The sequence below is a fragment of the Pseudogymnoascus verrucosus genome, assembly GCF_001662655.1.
Source record: "Pseudogymnoascus verrucosus strain UAMH 10579 unplaced genomic scaffold scaffold_54, whole genome shotgun sequence".
Lineage (NCBI taxonomy): Eukaryota > Fungi > Ascomycota > Leotiomycetes > Thelebolales > Thelebolaceae > Pseudogymnoascus > Pseudogymnoascus verrucosus.
The window spans coordinates 28,297-51,846 of record NW_017263705.1 but is presented as its reverse complement, the minus strand read 5'-3'; the positions used below and the strand labels follow the sequence as shown (position 1 = coordinate 51,846).

Genomic DNA, 23,550 nt, shown 5'->3' with positions numbered 1-23,550 from the left:
AATGAGATGAAAATATCATATTTGGACCTAAATTTAACGCAGCACGGATACAAAAAAAAGTAGTTTGCTTGTTCATACGTAAATTAATTCATTGCCTGGTAATATAACTCAACGAAAAAAATTGGAGACTGGAGTTTACCTTTTAAAATAAATTCAGCGAAATTAAAATATTACGAATATTTTCTACCTGATACGCCAACGATAAAATGGGGGACAAAGGTTGTTCATAGGCGGAGATAGTGGTCTATAAAGCGGAAACAGATATCTCAGTGATTAATCCTTAAAATAAGGCATGTGGCTGTCCTGTTTTGGTGAGTATATGGACGGTATGCTAAACAGCTCATGGAAGCTCAACCCAGGAAAAGGATAATAGGGGAAACGAAGAAAACTCCATTGAATGAAAGGTAATTGAGTTCATTTATCGCCCTGACATAAAACATGCAATGTAATTATAGTGCTCTCATTATTTTATGGGATTACACTTGCTCAGTACCTCTATGCGGCTTATGCGTCGTGCACGGTAGTATTATTGATATCCTTACCTACGTTACACAGTAGTGTGAACAAATATGTATATAATCAGCGAGTAGGTGTGCCATTGTAAGTGGCACCATGATGATCTGGTAATACTGCTCAACATGTCCTTCAAAATGTTTCCCGAAAGTAAAAATTATCTACAGGAGTGGAGGAGAACTAGTCATGTATTACGATTGATATTCTGCTGCCACTTAGCTCGTGCGACGAGACTCTTTGAAGCACAACTGCCCGGCGCAAATTGGTTCAGTGTGACACAGAGGCATTCTACAGTAAGCTCTGTACATTGAAGTTTATCCAGAAATCTATCTCAGAAACTCCAAAATCAACGCCGAAACCTCACCCGGTTGCTCCTGCATAACCCAATGCCCTGCCTCCTCTATAATCTTCACCCCTCGGAAATCGCTACACACCTCACCCATCCCCTCCACCGCCCCAGGATTCTGATACGTGCCCCAGTCCTGCGCCCCTGAGATGAAGAGACACGGCACCTCAATCTTCCTACCTGAGAATACCGCCATATCAGCTTGATACGCTGGATTCGTAGCGACACGGTAGTAGTTCAGACCGCCCTGGAACCCGGTTCGCGCGTACTCAGCGGCGTAGATTGCGAGTTCGGTATTTGGGAGCCAGCGGGCAGCTTTCGTTTCCACTTCTGCCGCGTCCTCGCGTGCCATATCCTGCGCTACCGTCTCTGACATAGTCAAGCCTAGGGGCATGACGTAGTAATTCGGCAACTTGGACAGCTCGCCCGCCGACCAAGCTGACAGCGGGTGCGGTGCATTGCCTGCCCAGTCCGCGGATTTCAAGTGGAAGTAACCCCGCAAAAAGCTATGAAGGCCGGTTGCGGGGGATGTCATCTCCTGACAGGCCGGCTCGGTGGAGTAATACCACTTGTAGGGCTTCCTCGGCGGATCCAGCTCTGCGAGAGAAGCTTGGATATCCGGTTTGGCAGGTGCGGGGGGAGCGGGGTTCCGGTACGTGTTGAAGGGGAAAGCCGGAACTCCGCCGAAGGGGTGGGACATCAGTACCGTGCTGTGGTATATCGTAAGTTTTGTGGTTTGGAAAGGGGAGGTGTTTACCTCTTGAATATGTCGGGGCGGATCAGGGCGCAGAGACTGGCGCCGACGGCGCCGAAATCGTGGCCGACTATGCATGCCACCTCGCTGTAGCCAAGGGCGGAAACTAATCTCACGGCGTCTGTGACGATACGCGTTGCTGCGTATGAGGTGAGGTCTACCTCGGAATACGGTCTCGTATCCCAGCCCGTCGTTCGGCCGTAGCCACGCTGGTCGTAGGCGACGACGTAGTAACCGGAAGCTGCGAGAGTTGGAATGATTTTCCGGTATGAGTATGCCAACTCTGGAAATCCATGGAGCAGGAGAATGAGTGGCTTGGCTGGGGATGCGGAGAATCCGGCCTCCAGAGTATGAAATGTCAAGTCATCCGTTGGGATGTAGTGCTCCGAGATTCCATCGGGGAGGGGTAACGGAGGTAGGTCTGACGCCGCGCTGGCCATTGTGGGATCGGCTATTATACGAGGTATGACAATCAAAGCAATTGAATATATGAGATGTTCTTACCTTATTATGAGTCTTACTCATAATGTCGCGATATCGTGGACCCCTCACTACCCCGCACAAGTTGCTGACATGCCGAGCTTCGATCTTGTGCCATGTCACGTGTTATCAAAGCCTATATTCTATCTTTTCACAGTAATCTAAATGAGAAGATGGCGTGATATAACCTCAATGATCTAGAACGCGAGGCCCCCTTGGTGCTAGATGACCGGGGTTGGCAGCCTAGGCAATTCCCCTGTCATAGCTTCCACCTCTTGGCCACCTCGATCCCCTCAGCTAGCGTCCCAACACGCGCATCAATCGCATACCCCTCTGCTTCCAACCTTTTACACTCCGCCCAAAACGTCGCCAGTGGAACAGAAAACGTCTCAATGAACTCATTCTCCTCCAGCTCCGGTTTAAGCCCGTCAGGCTGGTTCTCAGGCAGCGAGAGGTCCACCACAACGTGGACCATGCGCAGGTTTGTGTTGCAGAAACCGGGATCTGTTGGAGATGATTAGTCTTTCGAGAAAATGCTCGGAGGGGTGTTGGTGATGGTACCATTGAACATCACAGGCGAGGTCTCCGACACAGTTCCGACATATCCCGTCTCCTCCTTCAGCTCCCGCACTGCAGCTTCCTCCGCCGTCTCACCCGCATCAACCAGGCCTGCTGGAACCTCAATGACAACCTTATCCAGGGGCGGCCTGAACTGCTTCTGGAGCAAGATCTCCGGTCCTACGACTGTTAGTACCGTGAACCGCCCGAAAATCTCCGCGACGGGTTGAACGCGTAAATAACTCACCTGTCGACTTTTCGAGGATAGCAAGGATTCCCACGCCGTCAATATCAGACCCCTTAGGTCGCGTCCTCCGTTCCGCGTGCTCCCATGTCCGACTCCTGCCCTTTGGGTCTGTGTAGGTAGACCTTACTCATTAGCACCACCCCTCATAAACGTAACATAAACCACATACTTTACAAGCTTCGTCCAAGCCGCTTCTGCCTCTGGCTAGTAACGGGAATCAGTGGATCAGTCCGGCGCTGGGGACTATTTTAGGCAAGTTTGTTTACCAGAGGTTCAGTCTTGACGACCTTCGCGAGGGAGAGAGACATTGTAGTATGGAAACTCCGAGGTCTACAAGGGCGAAGGAGAATAGAACTGTAGATTACGCGGTGTGATAATTGTCGTGGGAGGTGCATGACGTGGAGAGGTGAAGGTGGGGGTGGACGCGGCTACAATTGAGGGCGCCCCACCATGCGGGAGCGGCATATCGCGATAAGCGCGTGGGAAGCAGACGACTACCTTGGCGCTTGCTTCTTTTTGGGTATCTACGTTGATAGCTTTTAGTGAGGTGCTATTACGAATAATATTCTTTACAGAGGATATATGATTAATAATGTTCCTGTTTATACGGAGTGCAGACTTCCAGATCCCGGTAGCTGCACCCAATTGATTGAGCATACGATCACCCATCGATGTGTACCACCAGCAAACACTAATTTTAGGTGTTAGCCTAAGAATTTGCAATATCTGATGCTGCGGCTGTTTACAGAGATAAAGAAATACTACTTGGATGGGGCTATGCGGAAAAAATGTGTTTACGCCACAATGTGATGCCCTCGTGAGAGAACGATCCCATCACTCTTCTCAATTGATGCATGTATTATGAATCCTATCTCTAGAATTAGGCAACGATTTTCTGTCTAACTATGCGTTAAAGAGCAGACTACCAAATAAAGTGTAAAATCCAATCGCTCCAACTTATAATGCCGCTTTTCTGGCACGAACCAAAGTCGAGAACCGAGTTCCAATACCGGCCACCCTTAACCCTCAATTCGCGGCCACAGCCTCAACGTTATTGGCAACCTGAGCGTCAACAATCTCAATAGTGTTCTCTACATTGCCAGATGAAGCTTCAGTCTCGGCCTTCTCTGCGCTGCGCGCAGCTTCAGATTCGGCCTCAACTGCGACCGTCTCCGCATCGACTGCACCATCATAGTCCTCACCCTCCCAGACAGCCTCAACAATGCTCATACGGCAACCGGCTGGTCGCGTCACGCCTAGGAAGCGGTAGTTGGGGTTTGCTGTACGGAAGAGCGTCTCGAACTCCTCCTTCGAGCGTTCTTGGGCGTTGATCAGAGTGAGCATGACCAGGTCCATCGTGCTGTACTACATCAGTAATGTTCATCATTGTTTGCTGTTTAAGATTCAAGGTGGTGGAGGAGTAGATGGAGTTGTATATTCCACGAACGAGCCACATAGCCTACTTACCGGATGATTTTCTCGTCCCACGGGTTCTCAGTGTTTGGCTCGGGGAGGCAGTGGTCATTGATGACAATGCGAGCTCCCTTCTTGAGGCCGTGAACGAGAGATTGCAGGATTTTGATTGCGTACTTGTCGGATGTGTTGTGGATAATCCAGCGGTAGAAGTATACTGCGAGAGGTTAAAAATTAGCCTACTGGCGCCGACAGCTTGGTTGGATGGGTCAGGACATACCATCCGCTCCCTTTACGGGCTGAGGGGTGAAGTAGTCATAGTCCTTGAAGGTAATTCTCTCGGCGAGGTCGCCTTCAAATTTCGGCGCTGTTGCAAGAGCCTTTGGGAGATCCTCGACGATGAACTTGATCTTGTCGAATTTCTTAGCGATGGCTACGGAGACGAAGCCGTGGCTACCTCCGACATCGACAACGGTTCCAGCATTCTCGTTGATGGATTTCCAGTCATAGTTATCGACGAAGTACTCGACCTCATAGCCAGCACCATTCGCCAAAGAGCCCATGGCGCGATGGAACTGTCTTCCGCGGGCAGGGTCTTTGCCCAAGGCAGTGAACATGGACTCTTTGTCAACAAGATCAAAGGCGACCTGGAAGCCGGTCTGAGTATCCTCCTGCGAACCTGGGAAGCGGGTCAAAGCTTCGAGGGTTCCAACGGCGGACTTGGATACGTTAGCAGGTGAGAGTTCGGATACGAATTTGGTACTCACAGGCCATAAGTCTTGGACGCAATATCCAACCCAGTCTTGAAGAAGATCGTCCTGAGCAAGGGTTTTGCTAGCCGCGGTGTGTGCCACGACTCCGGGGCTGACCTCTTTGAAAATGCGGTTTGTCATGGCGTGGCGGAGGAGTCTGCGAGTGTTCATTTCGTCGACGTTAGCAACCTTGGCGAGCTCTGCGAAAGTTGCCGTTGATCCGACTGGGAAAGCATTTGCTGCGTGCTATGTCAGAATTTGTATTCCCAATTGTGTGATGTTGGCACCTACCGAGCTTGAACTGGCTCACAGCCCTTAATGACAAGGAATTATTATGCTATCGCGTGCTATTAGAGACGCTTCATTTTGGAGAATCCAAAGGCTACGGAAGACTCACATCCCAGGCCATCCATCTCACAGACTCTTTGGGTCCAACCATCAAGTCCTTCAGATCCGCAGCCGCTTTGATGACCGCCATTCTCGCTTTCTGGATCTCGTCGGGAAGAGCGGGATAGTCAGAGGGCCCATCGGCCTCAAAGCTAGGAGCGGGGATGGAGTTTTCGCGGAAGTATGCATCGACCTTCTCGGTCTCACGGGCAATGGTCTGAGAAAGCTTGACCAGAAGGGAAGTGTTGTCCACAGGTAGGTCTTCCACGTGACCATTGGTGATGTTGACCTTGACATTGCCATTCGTGCCTTCGTGGGAGTCAACATGACTATTCACGTTTACATTGTCGTCGGTGACAACTGTATCGATAGGTCGAATGACATCGTCGACCGGAGAACCGGTGATGTTCTCTGTGGCGCCCATTGTGGAGACGTCGTCCCAGGAGATCGGTAACGACGATAAGGTCGTACACGGCCCACGACAGCGTAGGCAAGGAGCTTGGAGTTTGGGATTTATAGTGCTGATATTCCCTGGATCTGGAGTGGAGTAGCGGAACTCTAAAGTTAAATAACTTGAAGCGCCTGTCTGATGGCGAGAATTAGGGTTAATAGAGGGAACAAGTGGAAGGTGTGGAAGTTGTAGGGGTGAGGAAGTGGATGCAGCTAATCAAGCTACTAGATCGGAAGCAACGCAGGGTCCAACGGGAGGTTGGGGAAGCAAAGGAAGGGTGGGGGGCCGAAGTCAACAAGCACAGAACGGCTGTAGAGGAGATTAGACGTGCAGTTTCGGAGTTGGTCGGGTTGTTCGGAGCAGATTGACTGGCGTTGTCCCCGTGCATCAATCGGCACGTCGGCTGTAGTATAATTATAATATTACAATAAAGATAGCAACAAGACAAGGAACTTCACCAGGGCTACACCACCACGTAGCTGGAATCAACGTATCGACAGGGACAGAGATGGCATTCCTCTTTCTGCGGCCAGAGATTCCCATTTGGAGATATCCCATCTCGGGCTATACGCTTTGACATCTCGATATCCCCGAATTTGACGACTTCCTACCCCATTCCTGTGCAGTTCCATACGAATAACGCAACACAGAGTCTCAGCAAGAACATTCCCGCATTGCTTTTGACAAATCGATGTTTCCTTCCTAACGTCGACGCCACAAAAACAGTCAACGTGAAGGTCATTATACCTCTCAGCTGTCCTCGTGGACCTGCCTTTAATCCACACATCTTGCAGGAACCAGATCCATGGTCCCAGAAACCTCACCTCACACCATTCCTGCGCATTTGGGATGTTCCATTTCCGGCGATACCAGCCATCATTTTCCAAGATATGCATTCACCCACAACCAGACCGACCCAGCAATACAATCACTGGGATGCAAAATCCCACTGTATCTCCACACTTCTCATTGAAGCACGTCAGGTGTGCATATTTCAGACTTGGTCCCAGCGAAAACGCGTGAAACTACCACGATAGATTGGCAATGTTCAATTGGGCGGCACAGACCCAGCGGCTCATTCCCTGGTTACTTGCATGAAGGCCTTGCAGATGGTGGTATCGTTAGCAGAAACCTACCACTCTCCGACGCCGCAACGACGACACGCCCCCTCATGCGGCATTATTGTATGGCATCGAACCCATACTACGGTTTGGATCTATGCCGTGTTGTGTGGCACGAATGAGGCAAGATGTGTCCTATACCCCTCCCATCACCACCATCGTGGGTGACGGGGGCTAACTATGTTCGCTCCAACTGCTGACGTCGCAAATCGACGCCGTGGCTATCCACAGGACGAACCGCCTATCGGTTGCCCACCTCCATCTCCAACCCCACAGGCTACATGTCCGTGAAACATTCTTCCGCAGCGGTGTAACGACCAGCCTTGGGACACCCAATACTCGGAATGCCATGAAGCAGTGTCACGTCTCAGTCTCCCAGCTGAACAATTACGGCTACGAGCTTTCGCTGCGCCTACGCGATGGGATCCCGACGGATTCTCGCCATGCGCGTGACGGCTCTGCACGGGGGAGCATCGCGTGTGTGGGATCTTGTCGGTCGGAGAAAATACGCTCTTTGGGAGATGTGCTCGCGTCCAGTATCCTTAGCGCTGCTGCAATAACCCCTGCTAGACCCCACTAGAACGTCAATTTCAAGGCCATATGACTCTGGGTGCGCGGGGCGGACGGCCCGTCGCCGGAGATGGTGGTCTAGTGGGGCACGGGGGGTTTACTTGCCATTTGAGCTGTTTATCTACGAAAGTGGTGAATCGGCAGTTGCAAATGGATAAAAAGACAAAGCGAAGGCATTAACCAAGCCACTTGGCCATGTTGGAATTATCATGTGTTTTCGAGCCTTGAAACAATTTGGCTTCAAAAGGAATTCTATTCTTTGAGGGGTATTATGGCTACGTCGGTCCCCCGATGAAACCCATTCTGCATGTCTTTGGCTTCCCATGCGGTATTTGCTGGCTCTGGTATGACGGATTTGAGGATAGTTGGCGCATCTCCCGTCGTCACTGTATCACCCGATTTCCCGTATGAGCATCACCCGACATGCCTTGCGCGGTCGGGACGTAAGGGATCGCTCTCGGTCCGAGACCTGTCATCGCTACCAACCATGTCTGCTTCAATGGCTACTTGCATGCTCACTGCCCTCACCCTGCCGCCGAGGAATGCACCATTGCCGTGATCCAAACCATTCCGAACGCTGTGCACCCGCACTTTACCCCTATCACTTCATAACCCCTTGATCTGTACACCCCTCCTTTCCCAGCTCCCAATTTATGTTTCACAGCGTCGATCGGAAAAAATTGATACACCCCGTTCATAGCCCAGTCACACATCATCCCACGGCCTCTGCGCATAGATGATATGCATAGGCATGAACGCATTATCCTTCCCCTCCTTCATGCACTGCCGCACTCCCACCAGGAACGCCTCAACCTGTGCCTGCGACCAGCCCAATCCTCGCGTAAACGGGCCCAGCGCGATCGGGCTCAGCCCTTCCATAAGTACAGTTTTCCAGTATAATCCGCACTCCTTCAGCGTGCGGTTCTTGGGCCACGTCCCGATTGGCACGTGGAAGACGCGCTCCGTCACGTTGGCGTAGCCACAGTCGCGCACCATGGATGCAAGGGAGAGGGTGCGCTTGAAATCGACGCCCAAGTTGTCGAGACCTTGTGCGACGAGGTCCCAGAACTGGACAAGGGGGAGATCGGCCGGTAGGGGGGTATCGGAGGGCGACTGGGGGAAATGGTGGATCTCCTGCAGCTCAATCCAACCACCAGGTTTGAGATGTCTGTTGGATATTTTGTTAGCGATGGGATGGGGGCGAGAGCCAGTGGGGGTCGCACCTGTAGGCGTTTTGGAGCAGGCGGGGCCAGTCTTTGACAGCCATGACGATGTGCCGTGAGTGTATGAGATCGAAGTGATTAGGGGGATGGATCCAGGGGCTCTCGATGTCGTCGACCATAAACTTCACGTTTGGTGGTACCCATTCGGGCTGGATCGGGGAAAGGTCCACCCCGAGGACGGTGGCTTCGGGATGTTGGTCGCCCACTGCACTCGTTAGTTACTCGTCTCTTGCGGTACATCGAAGGTCTTACCCTCAATCGCCCAGATGCCTGTCCCTGTTCCCATGTCTAAAATATTTCTGGGCGGCTGTTAGCGTAGTACCCCCATAAGACTGATAATATCAGAAACGGAGCAGCAACATACTGCATGTTATGATGAATAGGCGCAAAATAATACGTCTGGCACAGCTTCACTACCAACGCGTGTTTTAGGTCCTCGCGATCCTGCTCCATCTCATCATTCGGGAAATTGTATCTGCCCTCCCGAAAACGGTGATAGCGACGCCCATTCTCGAACTTATAATTACGCATGCTGCTCGCGAGGGACGTCGAAATAGATGGGTTTGAGTCCGTCTCGTAACCATCATCGAAGAAGGAGCCCTGGTCGCTGTCAATCGCGATTCCGTTCTCAGCCTGAACTGGCGCTTCAGCCGCATCTTCGTCTGCGGCAGCCTGCTCTTCAGCTGTAGGCGCATCGGCGCCCGGTGAACCCGCAAGGGGGATGTTGTAGATTGACGGTGGAGAGTGCGAGGTGCGCTCATGTTCCGATCCGGGTTTTGGAGAGTAACCTTTTGGAGAAGAGCCTTTCGGGGAGTAGCCCTTTGGAGATAATCTTTTTCTAGAAGAGTCTTTCGGAGAGGACCCTTTCGGAGGATAACCCTCTGCCGCTGCACCCGCCGTCATCCAAGTTGGAGATTTGGAGGCGTAAGCTCCATCGTCGCTCATATTGAGTAACTGACTATCTGGATGCGACAGGCATGAGCCAGGGCGGACTGGTGTATAGTTGTGCGGTGGAAGGAGTGTTAGATCTCTTTATGATTGCAGACAAATGACATAGTGTAGCCAGAACATGCAGCCCGTCACCCTGGTGGTCGCCGAAGACCCGGTGATTTTCAAAGGCTCATCTTATCGTTTAGACGGGATGACGGGATGAGGTTACTGGCAAAGCGCACCCACTTAGCAAGTAAGGCACAAGCACCACTACCCCTCCTTTGTGCTAGTTGGACAAGGCCGAGGCGGGTGGTACAAGAATAACTATGCCACAATCGCGAAACATGCAGAATATCATATCAGCTAGACAGGGGCAATGCCGCATGCCCAATCAACAAACTATTTCATCCTCAGTTCTCTCCACCAGCGGGAACAAAAACACCCGAGTCAGTGTGGCTGTCACGGTTATGGTCACCAGGAGTCTCTAAGGAAACACCGTTTTCGTGGCCAGAAGCGACCACGACAGCGTTTTAATTTTCTCCAGCGCCACAGACTGCCAGCGGACCAGATAGCACAACGCCACGCAGTGCGACGACTCACAAAGCTGGCGAGAATTGGTTGGAGCAATCGCGATCATGATCGGCATTTCGTGCCATGTTTTTTATGTGAGCGAGCTTGGCCGTTACACCTATGGGACGACGTATGGCCCATTCCTGGCCACAGTGCGCATAGCTCGGGATGATAGCGTGTGACAGATGGCGCCCAGGACGGCGCTGAGGAGCGATGCAAACAAGACGATTGTGGATGTGCTGTGGATGTCCGAAGGAAATGAGTTGGACGAGAGTGGCCGGTGAGATAGCCCGATACAGTATGCATGCAGAACGGCAGGTCACTCCACAGCAAGATTTTGTTTGAGCCGTGTGTTATGGATCGCCGCGACCAATCGTGGGCCTCATCTCACGGGCAAGGCCCGGGGCAAGCGACCTGCATGTTCCGGCGTCGTCGTGACATGTTTTATAGCGGGTCAGGTTATCGAGACCGTCGTCGTTTTATAAGTGACAGATCAACAAAAATTGTGATAGAAATTTTGTGGATCGACCGCGGTAAGTGGGTTATTGTATGGGCGAAATATAATTGGCGGCCGTATAATTGGAGGGCGGGATGGCGAAATGCTTCAATTTGTCCCTGGACGCCATGTGAGTGGGAATTAAGCTTCATAATGCTTGCTAAGACAAGCTACCGCACCACATACGAAGCTATATCTTGTTCTTCGGGCAATTGAAACGACAGAACCGGCGATTAGACTCCTTCCTACACGTGGAAACGTTTCCTAATATAAAGGCAATTTAACCCTCTCCAAGTAACATTGTTCACGACCAGGTATATTCTTCTGAAGTGGTATATTTGCTTACAATCCCGTCTGAAATACTAAAACATTTTCCTTGCCTGCAACACATACTGTACATAGGCCATTCAAAGGTTATCCCAGCTTGTCCAGTAACCTCTTTCGTCTCCTTTCAACCAGTTCCTCTTGTACTTGGTCCAGTGTCGGCAGCCTCCAGCCCTCACCATCACCCTTATCCCCGGGAAGTGGCTCCCAACCTTCTGGAACCTCTCCATTCCCCTGCTTAAGAAGATTATCAAACGCCTCCTTCTCCTTGAATAGTTCGTAATCGAGTAATGTTCCATCTTCTTCATCCAGATTGTACCCATAATACGCCGCATCGACTTGTTTCCTCAGATCCGCACGACTCTCCAACGGCTTTTCTTCTTTCGGCTTCGACTGCGCCTCAAAGAGCTCTTTGACACCCGGTAACTCCTTTGCTCGTCCAAAATACCTGTACCCCTTCCCAGCACCTTGTATTTCCCGACCAGCCTCATCATAAACCTTCGCACTCCTCATGTAGTTCGGCCCTCCCAGATTCCGAATCTGCACCTCCCACATGTGTTTCTCCCGCATAGCCTTGTTGATCTCATCGTTCAAGTCGCGGATCATGAAGTCGCTCAGCGCCTGGTCTTGGATCTTCGAGACCTTCCGCGAGATCTCCTTCAGCACTTGTCCACGCCACTTCTCGCATGAGGGAATAGAAGTTTCGGAGGTGATTAGCTTCGGGCGCCGCGAGCGGCCTGCATCGAGGATTCCGAGATCTGCGGCTTGGGCTTCGCGGAAGCGGAAGAGCATGGACTGCGCCTTTTCTGAATTGCGCGCCTGTGGACGTTAGTGGTGCTGGGAGAGTGGGAATCGCAATCCGACTTACCATGATGGCGGTTGGAGGTCAGCTTCTGACAATTGAACAGGAGCTGGGTCAAACGCTATTGTGGTGGTGATGCAGAGTTCGTTGTCGTGAGCTTCCGTTAGATGGCCCAAGGTCGTCAGGCTGCGGTTGAATTTTACAAATCAGGACTAGTGCGTTTGTCGCGTTTATCTCAATATACACGCGATTCCCAACGTCGACTCTCCTACTCCTTCAACATACTCTCCAAGCAACCCAGCAGTGACGACAAACTCACCTCGTAATGCTACCTAGTCACTGTGTGAACAGTTGATTAGGGATGCGCAAGCTAGGAACAGAAATCTTAGCTGGGCTGCCGTGCTGCCCTGCCATACCACGCAGTCTGGGATTGGGCACGTTTGATGCTGCGATTGAGATGGGGAATAGGGTGGCAAGGACGACATTTTGCAACGTCCTGAGAGCCTGTGGTTCCAAGTGGGATCAATGTCGGTTTGTAAGCTTCTAATGGGGGTTGGGGGCTGATATTCTGGCCACATCTCTTGATCGACAGGCCGATGAAGGCGTTATAGTTTTCAATCGGAGCTACCTGGTATGATTGCAATCAGCAACTTTGTGCCCACTTTCCTCGTACTGATATGCACGTTAGATTTCATTATTCGATTTCGCAGCACGACATGCTTCCTCAGATTGTTGGTGGTTAGGTGGGAATGCGCGTTTCTTTGCCCGGTGATGACCAATGTGTCCAAAAAGCCAAAATTGCAGGCCAACCTACTGACCTGCTCTTGTATCAACAGGAGCAGAACCAGCAAGTGTTGGCAGTGAGAACTTGAGAGCTGATCTGAGGGCACCCAATCGTTTTATTTCCTTATGTTTTTATTATTGTACGTTCTTGTCTAAAATTCAGGGGATATGACATCAGTTTGCGGCCTGTGGCCTTGAAGCCTTCAAATTTCTTGTGATGTTGCCAAAAATAACCACTCCACATCTGAGATGAATAGTATACCATAGTTGTATGTATTCAAGTATTCATTATTGCCTATTTCATAATTCTGAGATAGTAATCATATTCAACCTTTCTACATGTTACCTTCAGATGCTGTGATGTATACTTCTTCAACATTCCATACCAACGCCATCATTATAGGTGTTCAATAAATCCACCAAAGTCAAGTATAAGCCTACAACCTCAGAGCATCTCTTGTGAAAACATTCTCTCCTTGTTACTGGAATGAATGAACCTATAGTGGTATCCACTACGTTGGTACAATCCGAGGTAGTTTATGTTCTGTTCTTTGTATGTATAAATCGTAGTTGTTTTCCGAGGTATGAGGTGGAGAGAAGATTGTGAATCATCTGCTTCATTCAAAGTTCGCCATTCTCGACTATATGTATTCACTGCTTTGTTCTTGGGCTCCTACAAGTGTGGGTGTGGTCTTGGATGTTGGGGTATGTGGGGTTTCAATTTTTGACATCGAGAAGTTGAGCGCCTCAGCTCCCAGGAACCCGTCTTAACGCCCAAACTTTAACTAACTATTGCCCAGCGTCAACAGAAGTGAACTGGTTAAGGGGCGCTAGCGTGGGTCGTGGTTGCTATTTACCACTGACGTGAACTTCCTCTGGCTTCCGCTTCCTTCACAACCACAACTCGGCACAATCACCAAAACTCGCTGATACGAGTACACACTTTGGATCGTGGCTCACCTCCACTCATTGTTCAGGTAAGATTCGTATCTCTGAATGCCTATTTCATCACTAACTAATATACAGAGCTTCAAGCTGCCCACTTTGTCCGTCTTGGTAAGTCTTCTATTCCATTGGGTCGTCTCATCTTCTTCCTCCAAACATGTAACCCAACCTGGTCATCTACCTCTCATTTATCCTTCCATGATCTGAATCAGTCCCGGCCTTCTGCACAGTTCCTACAGCTCACTCAATGCACTATTGGTTCTCAAGTTGAACCTCAGGTTGATCAGAAGTCTACAACTGGAGTTCACCGACCCTTTGGCAATATCAGGCACTCAACTTCATATAACCTGTATGACCTCGGGCTGCCCTCTTATCCATACTTCATTCATATCCAACCATATCCGTCTTCTCAGAACACAGCAACAGCATTCATCATTACACCTTCATATTTTCAAATTCTTTGATTTCGGTTGCCAAGTTTCAAATATCTGACCAGCTTCAGCCTCCGGCCTTCTCAGAACGACCGTCTCGGTCTATTTGGACCCATATCATCAACATCATCACTCAGGTCAGTCCCCCAACTTTTATCTCACTCAGACTCCATCCTTATGGTCCATGTCCTACCTCGCCTTTTATATGAACAGTGACTGACTTCGTTCTCAGGACAACCTGATATCCTGTCTTGGCCTCTGACAAGATGTTCAACCCAGCTCAGTACCCTCATTTCCAGGGGGCGGATGTCTTCATTCTGGCACCAACCGGAGACACGTGGAACCTGCACTCCAGCATGCTCTCTTCGGCATCCACAAAATTCTCCGAGCTCCTGGGCATCAACCCTCCCGCGCACGTCACTCCGAAGCAACGCGAGGATGGAAAAACCATCAAGTGGCGCTTTCACATGAGGCCCGATCCGAGGGGCCGCTTCGTCGAGTTTGAATTCATGGTATGTGTATGTTTCTCCTCACAAAAATCCGTCGACTTCATCTAACTGTTGCCAGGCTCCCCCAGCGGCCAAACAGGCCATTTTCAACTTCAACGCCGTCGATACCCAAATCGGAACAGACTACCTCCACATCTACGATAATCTCTTTCGCTGCATGTGCAACATCGATCCGATCCTGTTTCCTGGTGACGAAGCACTGGTGAACGACTCCCTTCGTCTGCTCCAGGCTGCAGAACCTCTCAAGGCTGTCCCGTGCGTTCGCCGCGATATTGAGACGCACCTCCTCCGCACCGGCGCCTATCTTTGGAAACGCGTTCTGAGAGACGTCGAATACTGGGCTGATATCGGAGTCCGCCTTCGCTCGCCCGTCATCTTCCGAGAGTCCATGATCAGAATCGTGGGGCTGTGGAAGGTCCCGTCTGCGATCAATAAGCAGACTCTTGTGAATACAGCCAACGGCCTTACTCTCTGCGATATTGCGGACAAGAAGGTTCAAGAGCAGACCGTTCGCAAGATGGAGATTGAAGAGCGCCTCCGAACTTTTTTCCCTCGGGCCATGCTGCACCCTCCAAGCAACGACCCAGCTGCAGCGACACCAGGGCGTGCGTTTTATGCCAACGATGTCTACTATTGGCAGGCTCTCACACTTGTCCGCCAATATATTGTCAAGGAGACGATGGCAGGTCATGGCTATGCTGCGGTCGATGGCGGTTCCAAGTTCTACACCGATATTGGCACTGGTGGCGGATCTTACTGCAAGGCTGCAGACCTGGAGGATTGGCACAAGAAATTTGATATGACGGCAAAGGGGAAGCAGCGTCTTCGAGACTCGTTGAATACCGTCAAAGAAGAGCTGAGGGCCGTGGTTGCTGAGCTCATGATTTCGCGCTCAAATATCTCTCGTCTGCCCAACGATTATCCGTATCTGACGTTCACGGAGTTCAAGGACGAGGAGCTTCCGTGGTACACGGCCCAAACCCTCGGCGTCCAGCACCGAGTTCCTGCGGGTCCGGCGACAAAGGCCGAGAAAGGCAACGAGAGGGCCCTCTTTGTGGCTCAAACCCCTTCCTCGCCGGTTCCAGGCGCTCCAAAAGGCTCTGTTCCGCGGAGCTCACCCTTGTCAAGCTCGCCAGTGTCCAAGGTAAAGAACGGCTCCGAGCTTTCTCAAGGTTCCGCAAAGAAGGCCAGGCTCAGTTGAACGCATCAAGCACGATTGCCGTCGCCCGAGAAATTGAAATCAATAAGAATCCTGTTATTACCTCGGCGTCGGAAATCCGCAATGGTTGATTCCGAAACTCACAAAGTTGCTACCTTTGTTAGTAGAACCTTGTTGTACAATAGCCTTCGTCTGCCTCTCTCTCTTGATTCTTGTTTGTGCGAATACCAACGTTGTTTTTTTTTGCTTTCGGTTTCCGACCTGTTCGCTGGCCTGGCCGGTGTTCAACATCACGGGTTTCGGTCGTCGCCTTCCAACAAGGGACGATGTATATATAATGACTGCACATTTGAGGCGATTGATTGGAGCTGGAGGGCCTGTATTTCTAGAAGCTGCAGCATGATCGTTTTTTCTTCTTCTGTAATATGGGCAAGCAAGATCTGGAGTTGGATGTCGGAGTTAATAGAGGTACCCTATCGAGACTTTTGCAAGGAGGGAGACAGACAGGCATTCAAATTAATAGAGATGAGGTTATTACCCACCAAATAATTTGCCGCCTTGTGAGTTGTTGCTTTAAATTATGAAAGTAGGAGCATCAGTTAGTCACGTGTTAAGACAGCGACTGTTGACGACGACAAAACGTCAGAGGTACACGCAAGCGCCAAGGCACCCAAAACTCTGTTGCTCTTCATTAAACCACAACATACGAATAATAGATTTTAAACACTACTTACTTGAATAACGTCTATATTGTTTTTGACCCCTTTGAACGGTACTATATATATCTCTACACTTTTTAGTGAAAGATCACCAACATTACATCCACCGAGCACCAAAGCCGAAGCGGTTGATTCCGCGAACAGCCACCTTGGGAGGTGGGCCAATCGTCTACGCATGAAGCAAGACAATGACAACCAGGCTCTGACGCCAAACAGCCTCTACAATGATGAAGTAACTCCTGGCCCGAGAATGAGTTCCTGTCCTCCGCAATATGATGCGCCGGGACCTAAAAAGCTCATGACCTCCGCATTTGGTGGTCTCCGCGTCCGGCACTGCATCTGCCTCACCCTCTTCACGCTCTCTCTCCTCTTTGTTTTCAAGTACAATGCCCGAGACAACATATCTCTCTCTTCGTCCACTTATTCGGATACGGTGGAATGGGAATCACTCTCCGAAACCGATCAGCTCCCGGAAGCCGCCACGGCATTATCTCTTATGGAAGACTCGGACAATCTCTCTCCGGACCCAGCCAGCATCACTCTTATTAAGACTTTAGATCACTCCCTTGTACCGCAGGTCGGCCGACAGGGCAACTCTAACAGCGGCCTCCAGGGTCGCTTGATTGTAGTCGGAGACATCCATGGCATGAGGAGCGACCTAGAGCGGCTACTGGCGAAGCTGGACTTCGACTCGACCCGTGACCACCTGGTTTGCGCAGGGGATATGATCAGCAAAGGCCCCGATTCTATCGGCGTGTTAGATCTGCTGATGCAGCTGGGCGCGAGCGCGGTGAGGGGAAATCATGAGGATGGTGTTCTGAAGGCATGGAAGAAGTTGCATGCAAAGTCAGTGTCCGGAGCTCACAACTCGCCGCCGAGGCGAAAGACGTCGGGACGAGAGGATGCCGACTCAGATGTCGAGGTTAGGGGGCCGGCTATTGAGGGCCGTGGCAAGAAGCATCCTGAGAGGAAGCAGAAGCATAAGGAGCTTGCGAAACAGCTTACAAAAGAACATGTGAAGTGGCTGAAGGATCTGCCACTTATCCTTAAAGTTGGGGATATCAAAGGGATGGGGAGTTTGGTCGTGGTACATGCCGGTTTGATGCCTGGCTTGAAGCTCAGAAGGCAGGACCCCTTTATGGTTATGAACATTCGCACTATAAACCTAAAGAAACTTGAACCAAGTGAGAGGCACAAGGGAAGTGTGTGGACGAAGGTATAATTCTGCATTCGGTTGAGTTTACTTAAGTTACTAACACAAATATAGTTATGGAACGAATTTCAGTCCCATCTCCCAGAGGATGAACGCACCACAGTCATATACGGGCATGATTCTCGACGGGGCCTATCTCTTGGCGATTATACGAAGGGGATAGATACAGGATGCTTAAAGGGTGGGAAGCTGACTGCATTTGTGCTTGAAGGGCGGAAACGAGAAGTCAAGACAAGCCTGGTTCATGTGAAGTGTAGATAGAAGTGTTTTTGAGCAGCGAGTATGGTGGTAGCTGGTGTCCTTGATGATAGTAAACATTGGACGGCATCACAAGATGGCGTCTGGCGACAGATACTCTGGGTTAAGACGAACAATCGATACGAGCCATGGTGCAAGCCAGTATAATATTCTAATTACGACAGTTTAATATATATACAATAATATAATACAGTTTGGTGTTTTCGTAAATCATATCCCAAGATGGGGTAGAGGTATTGATCGTATGGAACTTACACTGTGTCCCAGAATTCTAGTCGTACTGTACAGTTGCGAATCCATTCTCTGAAAGACACCACCCAGCAGTCTCCACTATGCTTTGCTTTCCAAGAATCTCGTCTTACTCCTCTGCCTCTGCGCTTCCTTCTTCGCCTTCTTGGCCGCGCTCAAACTCGTTCCAACCTCTTCCTGCATCTTCTTTGCAAGCCCATCCTCTTCGATCTCATCGAGCACGAAGCACCCCATGTTCCCCTGTCGCCAACGCTGAATCAACCACAGCGCTGCAGCCTCTATATCCGGCACCCCTCCTTTCTGCAGCCGACCAGTCTTATGGCACACTGCATTGAGCATCTCATGAACATCATTCGTTGGCGGGCAATACTCGCGATAAAGTTTTGGGTCGTGCTTATTTATGTGGAAGAGGAGGTAATCCACCAGCGTCGTGGGTGCAATAATCGTGTCCTTAACGCTTCCACATAGCGCCAGTTTAAGCATGCTCTCCGGATCCGGCACGAATGGCACGAAGACTCCAGGCGTATCAACGAGGTACACGCCTTCCGAGCCAGCCTCAGGGTCACGGTCCACAATCTTAACTCCTGACGCAATCTTGCGTGTGATCCCCGGCTGCGCCCCCGTATATGCCGCCTTTCCACGATGGACGCCCTCCATGCGCAGCGCATTAAGAAGAGAGGACTTGCCCACGTTCGGCATGCCGACAATGAGCATGCGACTCCCCGTCAAGCTATCCAGCTCTTGGGCATGCTGCTTCGCAAACTCGAGCACAGACCGCACATCCTTCTTCGACTTGTGGTCCGAGAAGAGAACTTGCTGCGGCTTGTGCCAGTCTCGGATTATAGCCTCGCGCGCCTTGTCGGCGGGCCGGTTTCGACTCCCGAGATCGCGCTTCGTGTAGACGACGAGTCGTTGGCGGCCGGCGAGTGAGCCTTCGAAGAGGGGGTTCCGAGAGGTGAGGGGGACGCGGTAGTCTCGGCATTCGATGATAAGGTCGATGTGTGAAAGCATAGTGACCATCTTCGAGAGGCCGGCGGCATGATGGCCAAGGAAGTATGAGCGGGGGAGGTTGAGGTTCGGGGGGAAGACGGCGCGTGGAACGAATGAGGATGCCATTTTGGCAGGTTGTGCTTGTCTACCGGTAGGCGCCTCGGGACATTGTTTCTAATCCCTTGATACTGGGCAGTAAGGACGTGGAATGGAGCACCGTGGGTTATTGTAGGAGCCAGAATTTGTTGCGGTTGACGGCAGTGGCAGACAAGGCTGAGGGTTCAAGAAAGTTGCTCTCCAAGGTCCAAGCGACAACCAATCACATCGGAGTTTCAAATCCATGTCTCTCTCTCGATCTCAAGTCTTGGCGAGCCTCGAGACAAAATATCATTTTATCCCTGGTATGATCATACTTTGGTTGTACTTCTGTAATTGCTTCCTAAATTTCTTTTTACCTAGTTTTTTTTGTAGAAGTACTCTTTGCGTTTTAGGATAAATTCACAAAAAGCTAAAACAATCATCGAATTTATCTGTTTTTTAAAGAATCCAACTTTAAATTACGCACACTATTATCGGTGACGCTCACTGTTGTATTAGATCGAGGGTGAGCAAATGATTTAATAAGCGAAGAGATAGGCCATAAATGAAGAATAGAGCAATATAGGCAACTAGAAAAATAACTGAAAGGCGTTGCTAATTTCTGCATACTGTATATCTACTATATATTGACGGAAAGCTACTGGCCTCTCTGTAACCCTGTCCAATTCTACAAACCATAGCCTCATGCAACCATGGATTCCATAGATGTATTATACCGCCCAGAACATATCAACCTCAACATCTATTACCGTAATAGACCACCCCGGAAATCTCGCTCTTGCCCACAAAGTCACCACATCTCCAACCTCCAAACTCCGAACGAACTCGCCATTTCCTGTGGCCTTACCGCGGCCGGCCTTCTGCAACTCTTCCGCGTCATCGGATTCGGCATCAATATCGTCATCCCAGCGCCATACGATTGTGTAGTCCACTGCCTCTTTTGTCGCAACTAGATTCTTCTGCAACGTCTTGTCATGCGGCAAGAACGGATGCTCTAGCTCAACCGCCATACGTACCCTGTTCTCTTCATTAAGCCACGCCTGACGCCCTGTTGGAGATACATTCATTTTCAATGGGGGATCCACAGACTCCAAATTCCAAGCTAACGTCTTCTCCACATCGCTCTCTGAGCCTTCTTTCCGCTGCCTTTTTGGTTGCGGCAACTCCGCAGATCCCTCCAAGGTCTCACTCTCATACTTGTCAATGGCCCTCGCCCGCTCTCTCCCAACATCTAACCACGTAAACGACCCATTATAAGTTCCGTGATCTTTGTAATCCCCGCCCCACCCCTGATCGCGCATCCCGAATTTGAAAACGATTTTCCGACATGGATGCACTTCACGCGGCTGTGAGGTCCCCGCCCATGCTGCATACAGGGCGGCGGTTGCTGCTTTCGAGGCCTCGGATTGAGTGGGTGGGAAGACATGCGGTCTCATACTGCCTTGGCTTGCTGGTGGAGGCGCACGGCTGGGGTCTGTGGAAGGGGAGCTTGAGAGACATCCGAGAGGGAGGGTGCGTGTCTTGAAATGTTAGTGGGCTACGGATGGGCAAAGTGAGGGGGACATACAACAAAATAGTCTTCGCGTGAATTACCATGCGCACAGGCGGGTTTGATACCCGGGAGCACGGCGGAGGTGTGAGGCCAGTACTCGGCATAGTCGATGATGGCGTCGGCGAGCTCGAGGGGAAGGGAGAGGCTCTGGAGCATTGCTTTGACGACAAGGACATCGGCGACGGTGGGATCAATGTGAGAGTTCGGAGGAGTGCTGAACGGATTAATGGCTTGGAGGCTGGAGGAGAACGCCGTGAGAAAGTTGGGGAATGCCATTGGACTTGTTCAGCGAATGACGGTGTGGGGATCGTGGCAAACAATACACTATTTCAGTGGTCTAAGTTGGTGAAATGTAAACTTTGGAAATGATATAGTGAACCGGAAATGTTGCTACTCTAAACCATTTGTTTATCCTACGGAATTGAATATCGAATATCAGTGGCGAGATGGTGACGCCTCCCTCCCCCACATCCACCGAGGTTGCCTACGCAAGATGGTCTGTTCTGCCTGGAATAAGCTAAACGCGGGAGCGGCCGCTGTCTATACCTAATTAAGAAAAAAAGGGCACGTGAAATCACGTCATGTACAGCAAAAACTTACCGCCTCCATATTAGGAGAGATTTAAAGTTTCTGCCATTTAGCCTTGATGGGTGGATGCTTGGTGACCAAGCCGACTGTCGGAGCTTCATCACCGACGTCTCTCTGTTTAAATAGCCGCCGCCGTGGTCAATTTATCGGAGGCCTGCTGCAAACGAGTTCATAGAACAATGAGCGCCTCAAGAGCGGCCGTGTCCGCGACGCGGATAGCTTCAAAACCAATCAAACCTTTCTCGAGATCATGGAGCCGACCACTCTCGGCCGCCAGACCGGCCATGTCTGCGGCTGCTCCGGCCTGCCACCATTCCTCACGACAGCTCCACACCCAGCCGTCAAGGCGAGCAGAGGCTCCAGCAGCGACAGATGCCTCGAACCCGGCAATGTCCTTCCCATGCCTCGATGCGCTCGAGAGCAAGACGGCGACGCTGGAGGCGCGTTCTCATGCAAGCGGCCCGGAGCCTTCCTATACCAGTGGCGCAACAGAAGTTTACCACTGCAAAGACCCTATACTGCTCGACTGGGGCGGTGTCCTACCTGAGTTCAATATCGCATACGAGACCTGGGGAGAGCTCAACGCCGACAAATCGAATGCGATTCTGCTCCACACTGGACTCTCCGCATCCTCGCATGCGCACTCGACAGAGAAGAACCCGAAGCGTGGATGGTGGGAGAAGTTTATTGGGCCAGGAGGGTGCCTAGATACGGATAAATACCATATCATCTGCACAAATGTTATAGGCGGATGCTACGGCTCTACTGGACCAAGTAGCATCGACCCAGCCGACGGGAAGAACTACGCCACCCGCTTCCCGATTCTCACCCTGAACGACATGGTGCGCGCCCAGTTTCGCCTGCTTGACGGCCTCGGCATCAACAAGCTCTACGCTAGTGTCGGCGCCAGTATGGGCGGCATGCAGTCCCTGGCGGCCGGCGTACACTTCCCTTCCCGCGTAGGCCGCGTTGTATCGATCTCAGGTTGCGCCCGCTCGCACCCTTACAGCATTGCGATGCGACACACACAGCGGCAGGTACTGATGATGGACCCGAACTGGGCGCGGGGCTACTACTACGATCGGGTGCCGCCGCACGCAGGGATGAAGCTGGCGCGTGAGATCGCCACGGTGACATATCGCAGCGGTCCAGAGTGGGAGCAGCGGTTTGGGAGGAGGCGTGCGGATCCGAGCAAGCAGCCAGCATTGTGTCCAGATTTCCTCATTGAGACTTATTTGGACCATGCAGGCGAGAAGTTCTGCTTGGAGTATGATCCGAATAGCTTGCTGTATGTGAGCAAGGCGATGGACTTGTTTGATCTGGGTGCCGAACACCAACATGCTACCGCTCTGAGGAGGGCGGAGCGGTCAGACAGCTTAGAGGCATCTGGGGGGGACTTTTCTTCATCGACCTGCAGTCTGGATTTACCCGACACGCCGTACGTAGAACAGCCTGGCCAGGTTCCTGTCGACCTCAACGGGCCTATCGCAACGTCCACTGCTCCTCCCGCAGACTTGGTGAAAGGACTGCAGCCGATGCGAGACATCCCCACTCTTGTGCTAGGTGTGGCGAGCGACATCTTGTTCCCGGCATGGCAACAGCGGGAGATCGCGGAGACGCTGAGGAGTGGAGGAAACAAGAGGGTGACACATGTGGAGCTTGGCGAGGACGCGAGTTTGTTTGGACATGATACATTTTTGCTCGACCTGGAACATGTGGGGGGAAATGTGAGAAGGTTTCTCGGTTGAGGAGGTTGGAGGGGTTGGAGGGGGGGTTGGTTAGATGAATATGAGCATGTGGCCGTTCGGCGTTAGGTGGCGGGAATCTACAAGTGGAGATCCGTTATGGATGTTAGGCCATTTGATGTTTGTTTGTAACAATACCATAATTGGATATACTACGTCCTACGGGGATGGTGATGGTACCGAGTCGTGACATCAAAACCTGGCAGTGCGCAAGACACAAGTCTCAGTCACGCCTTCAGTGCATATCTATTGTGTAGTATATGTATCTATAATGAAAGTATGTATGTATATACGACATATGCAACCAAGAGGTCAAAAGCCTGCCCGGGCGTTCTGGGCATTTCTTAGCTCAGTATACTTATTGCTTTAGTGC

General features: G+C 51.0%; 10 protein-coding genes across 10 annotated transcripts; 3 read left to right on the top strand and 7 right to left on the bottom strand.

The window, feature by feature from the left end:
• Nucleotides 1-696: 696 nt before the first annotated feature.
• On the bottom strand, nucleotides 697-2,219 carry VE01_08572 (uncharacterized protein). The gene is made up of 2 exons (XM_018277993.2): nucleotides 1,617-2,219; nucleotides 697-1,569 (listed from the first exon to the last, which is right to left on the bottom strand). Exons 1-2 carry the CDS (start codon nucleotides 2,051-2,053, stop codon nucleotides 840-842), a joined length of 1,167 nt encoding a protein of 388 aa, XP_018126751.1. The 5' UTR covers nucleotides 2,054-2,219; the 3' UTR covers nucleotides 697-839.
• VE01_08571 (uncharacterized protein) lies at nucleotides 2,216-3,288 on the bottom strand. The gene is made up of 5 exons (XM_018277992.2): nucleotides 3,165-3,288; nucleotides 3,068-3,102; nucleotides 2,899-3,020; nucleotides 2,655-2,831; nucleotides 2,216-2,597 (listed from the first exon to the last, which is right to left on the bottom strand). The coding sequence occupies exons 1-5, from the start codon at nucleotides 3,204-3,206 to the stop codon at nucleotides 2,353-2,355; spliced, it is 621 nt and encodes a 206-aa protein (XP_018126722.1). The 5' UTR covers nucleotides 3,207-3,288; the 3' UTR covers nucleotides 2,216-2,352.
• Nucleotides 3,289-3,632: 344 nt separating this feature from the next.
• VE01_08570 (uncharacterized protein) lies at nucleotides 3,633-6,194 on the bottom strand. Its single transcript, XM_018277991.2, has 6 exons — nucleotides 5,461-6,194; nucleotides 5,355-5,400; nucleotides 5,079-5,302; nucleotides 4,592-5,030; nucleotides 4,366-4,528; nucleotides 3,633-4,258 (listed from the first exon to the last, which is right to left on the bottom strand). The coding sequence occupies exons 1-6, from the start codon at nucleotides 5,872-5,874 to the stop codon at nucleotides 3,925-3,927; spliced, it is 1,620 nt and encodes a 539-aa protein (XP_018126750.1). The 5' UTR covers nucleotides 5,875-6,194; the 3' UTR covers nucleotides 3,633-3,924.
• Nucleotides 6,195-7,764: 1,570 nt separating this feature from the next.
• On the bottom strand, nucleotides 7,765-10,805 carry VE01_08569 (uncharacterized protein). The gene is made up of 4 exons (XM_018277990.2): nucleotides 9,180-10,805; nucleotides 9,068-9,114; nucleotides 8,816-9,020; nucleotides 7,765-8,760 (listed from the first exon to the last, which is right to left on the bottom strand). The coding sequence occupies exons 1-4, from the start codon at nucleotides 9,758-9,760 to the stop codon at nucleotides 8,298-8,300; spliced, it is 1,296 nt and encodes a 431-aa protein (XP_018126771.1). The 5' UTR covers nucleotides 9,761-10,805; the 3' UTR covers nucleotides 7,765-8,297.
• A 292-nt stretch (nucleotides 10,806-11,097) lies between these two features.
• On the bottom strand, nucleotides 11,098-12,091 carry ISY1 (NineTeen Complex (NTC) component). The gene is made up of 2 exons (XM_018277989.2): nucleotides 12,004-12,091; nucleotides 11,098-11,954 (listed from the first exon to the last, which is right to left on the bottom strand). Exons 1-2 carry the CDS (start codon nucleotides 12,004-12,006, stop codon nucleotides 11,226-11,228), a joined length of 732 nt encoding a protein of 243 aa, XP_018126727.1. The 5' UTR covers nucleotides 12,007-12,091; the 3' UTR covers nucleotides 11,098-11,225.
• A 1,413-nt stretch (nucleotides 12,092-13,504) lies between these two features.
• VE01_08567 (uncharacterized protein) lies at nucleotides 13,505-15,806 on the top strand (the record flags this gene model as incomplete). Its single annotated transcript, XM_018277988.2, has 5 exons — nucleotides 13,505-13,697; nucleotides 13,747-13,776; nucleotides 14,168-14,233; nucleotides 14,329-14,608; nucleotides 14,664-15,806. The coding sequence occupies exons 4-5, from the start codon at nucleotides 14,363-14,365 to the stop codon at nucleotides 15,804-15,806; spliced, it is 1,389 nt and encodes a 462-aa protein (XP_018126770.1). The 5' UTR covers nucleotides 13,505-13,697; nucleotides 13,747-13,776; nucleotides 14,168-14,233; nucleotides 14,329-14,362.
• A 642-nt stretch (nucleotides 15,807-16,448) lies between these two features.
• VE01_08566 (uncharacterized protein) lies at nucleotides 16,449-18,152 on the top strand. The gene is made up of 2 exons (XM_059463977.1): nucleotides 16,449-17,699; nucleotides 17,751-18,152. Exons 1-2 carry the CDS (start codon nucleotides 16,659-16,661, stop codon nucleotides 17,955-17,957), a joined length of 1,248 nt encoding a protein of 415 aa, XP_059319373.1. The 5' UTR covers nucleotides 16,449-16,658; the 3' UTR covers nucleotides 17,958-18,152.
• MTG1 (Putative mitochondrial GTPase) lies at nucleotides 18,091-19,453 on the bottom strand. The gene has a single exon (XM_018277986.2). The coding sequence runs from the start codon at nucleotides 19,317-19,319 to the stop codon at nucleotides 18,285-18,287; it is 1,035 nt and encodes a 344-aa protein (XP_018126721.1). The 5' UTR covers nucleotides 19,320-19,453; the 3' UTR covers nucleotides 18,091-18,284.
• Nucleotides 19,454-19,885: 432 nt separating this feature from the next.
• On the bottom strand, nucleotides 19,886-21,314 carry VE01_08564 (uncharacterized protein). The gene is made up of 2 exons (XM_018277985.2): nucleotides 20,860-21,314; nucleotides 19,886-20,812 (listed from the first exon to the last, which is right to left on the bottom strand). The coding sequence occupies exons 1-2, from the start codon at nucleotides 21,118-21,120 to the stop codon at nucleotides 20,003-20,005; spliced, it is 1,071 nt and encodes a 356-aa protein (XP_018126720.1). The 5' UTR covers nucleotides 21,121-21,314; the 3' UTR covers nucleotides 19,886-20,002.
• A 119-nt stretch (nucleotides 21,315-21,433) lies between these two features.
• On the top strand, nucleotides 21,434-23,258 carry VE01_08563 (uncharacterized protein). The gene has a single exon (XM_018277984.2). The coding sequence runs from the start codon at nucleotides 21,612-21,614 to the stop codon at nucleotides 23,178-23,180; it is 1,569 nt and encodes a 522-aa protein (XP_018126717.2). The 5' UTR covers nucleotides 21,434-21,611; the 3' UTR covers nucleotides 23,181-23,258.
• Nucleotides 23,259-23,550: the final 292 nt, after the last annotated feature.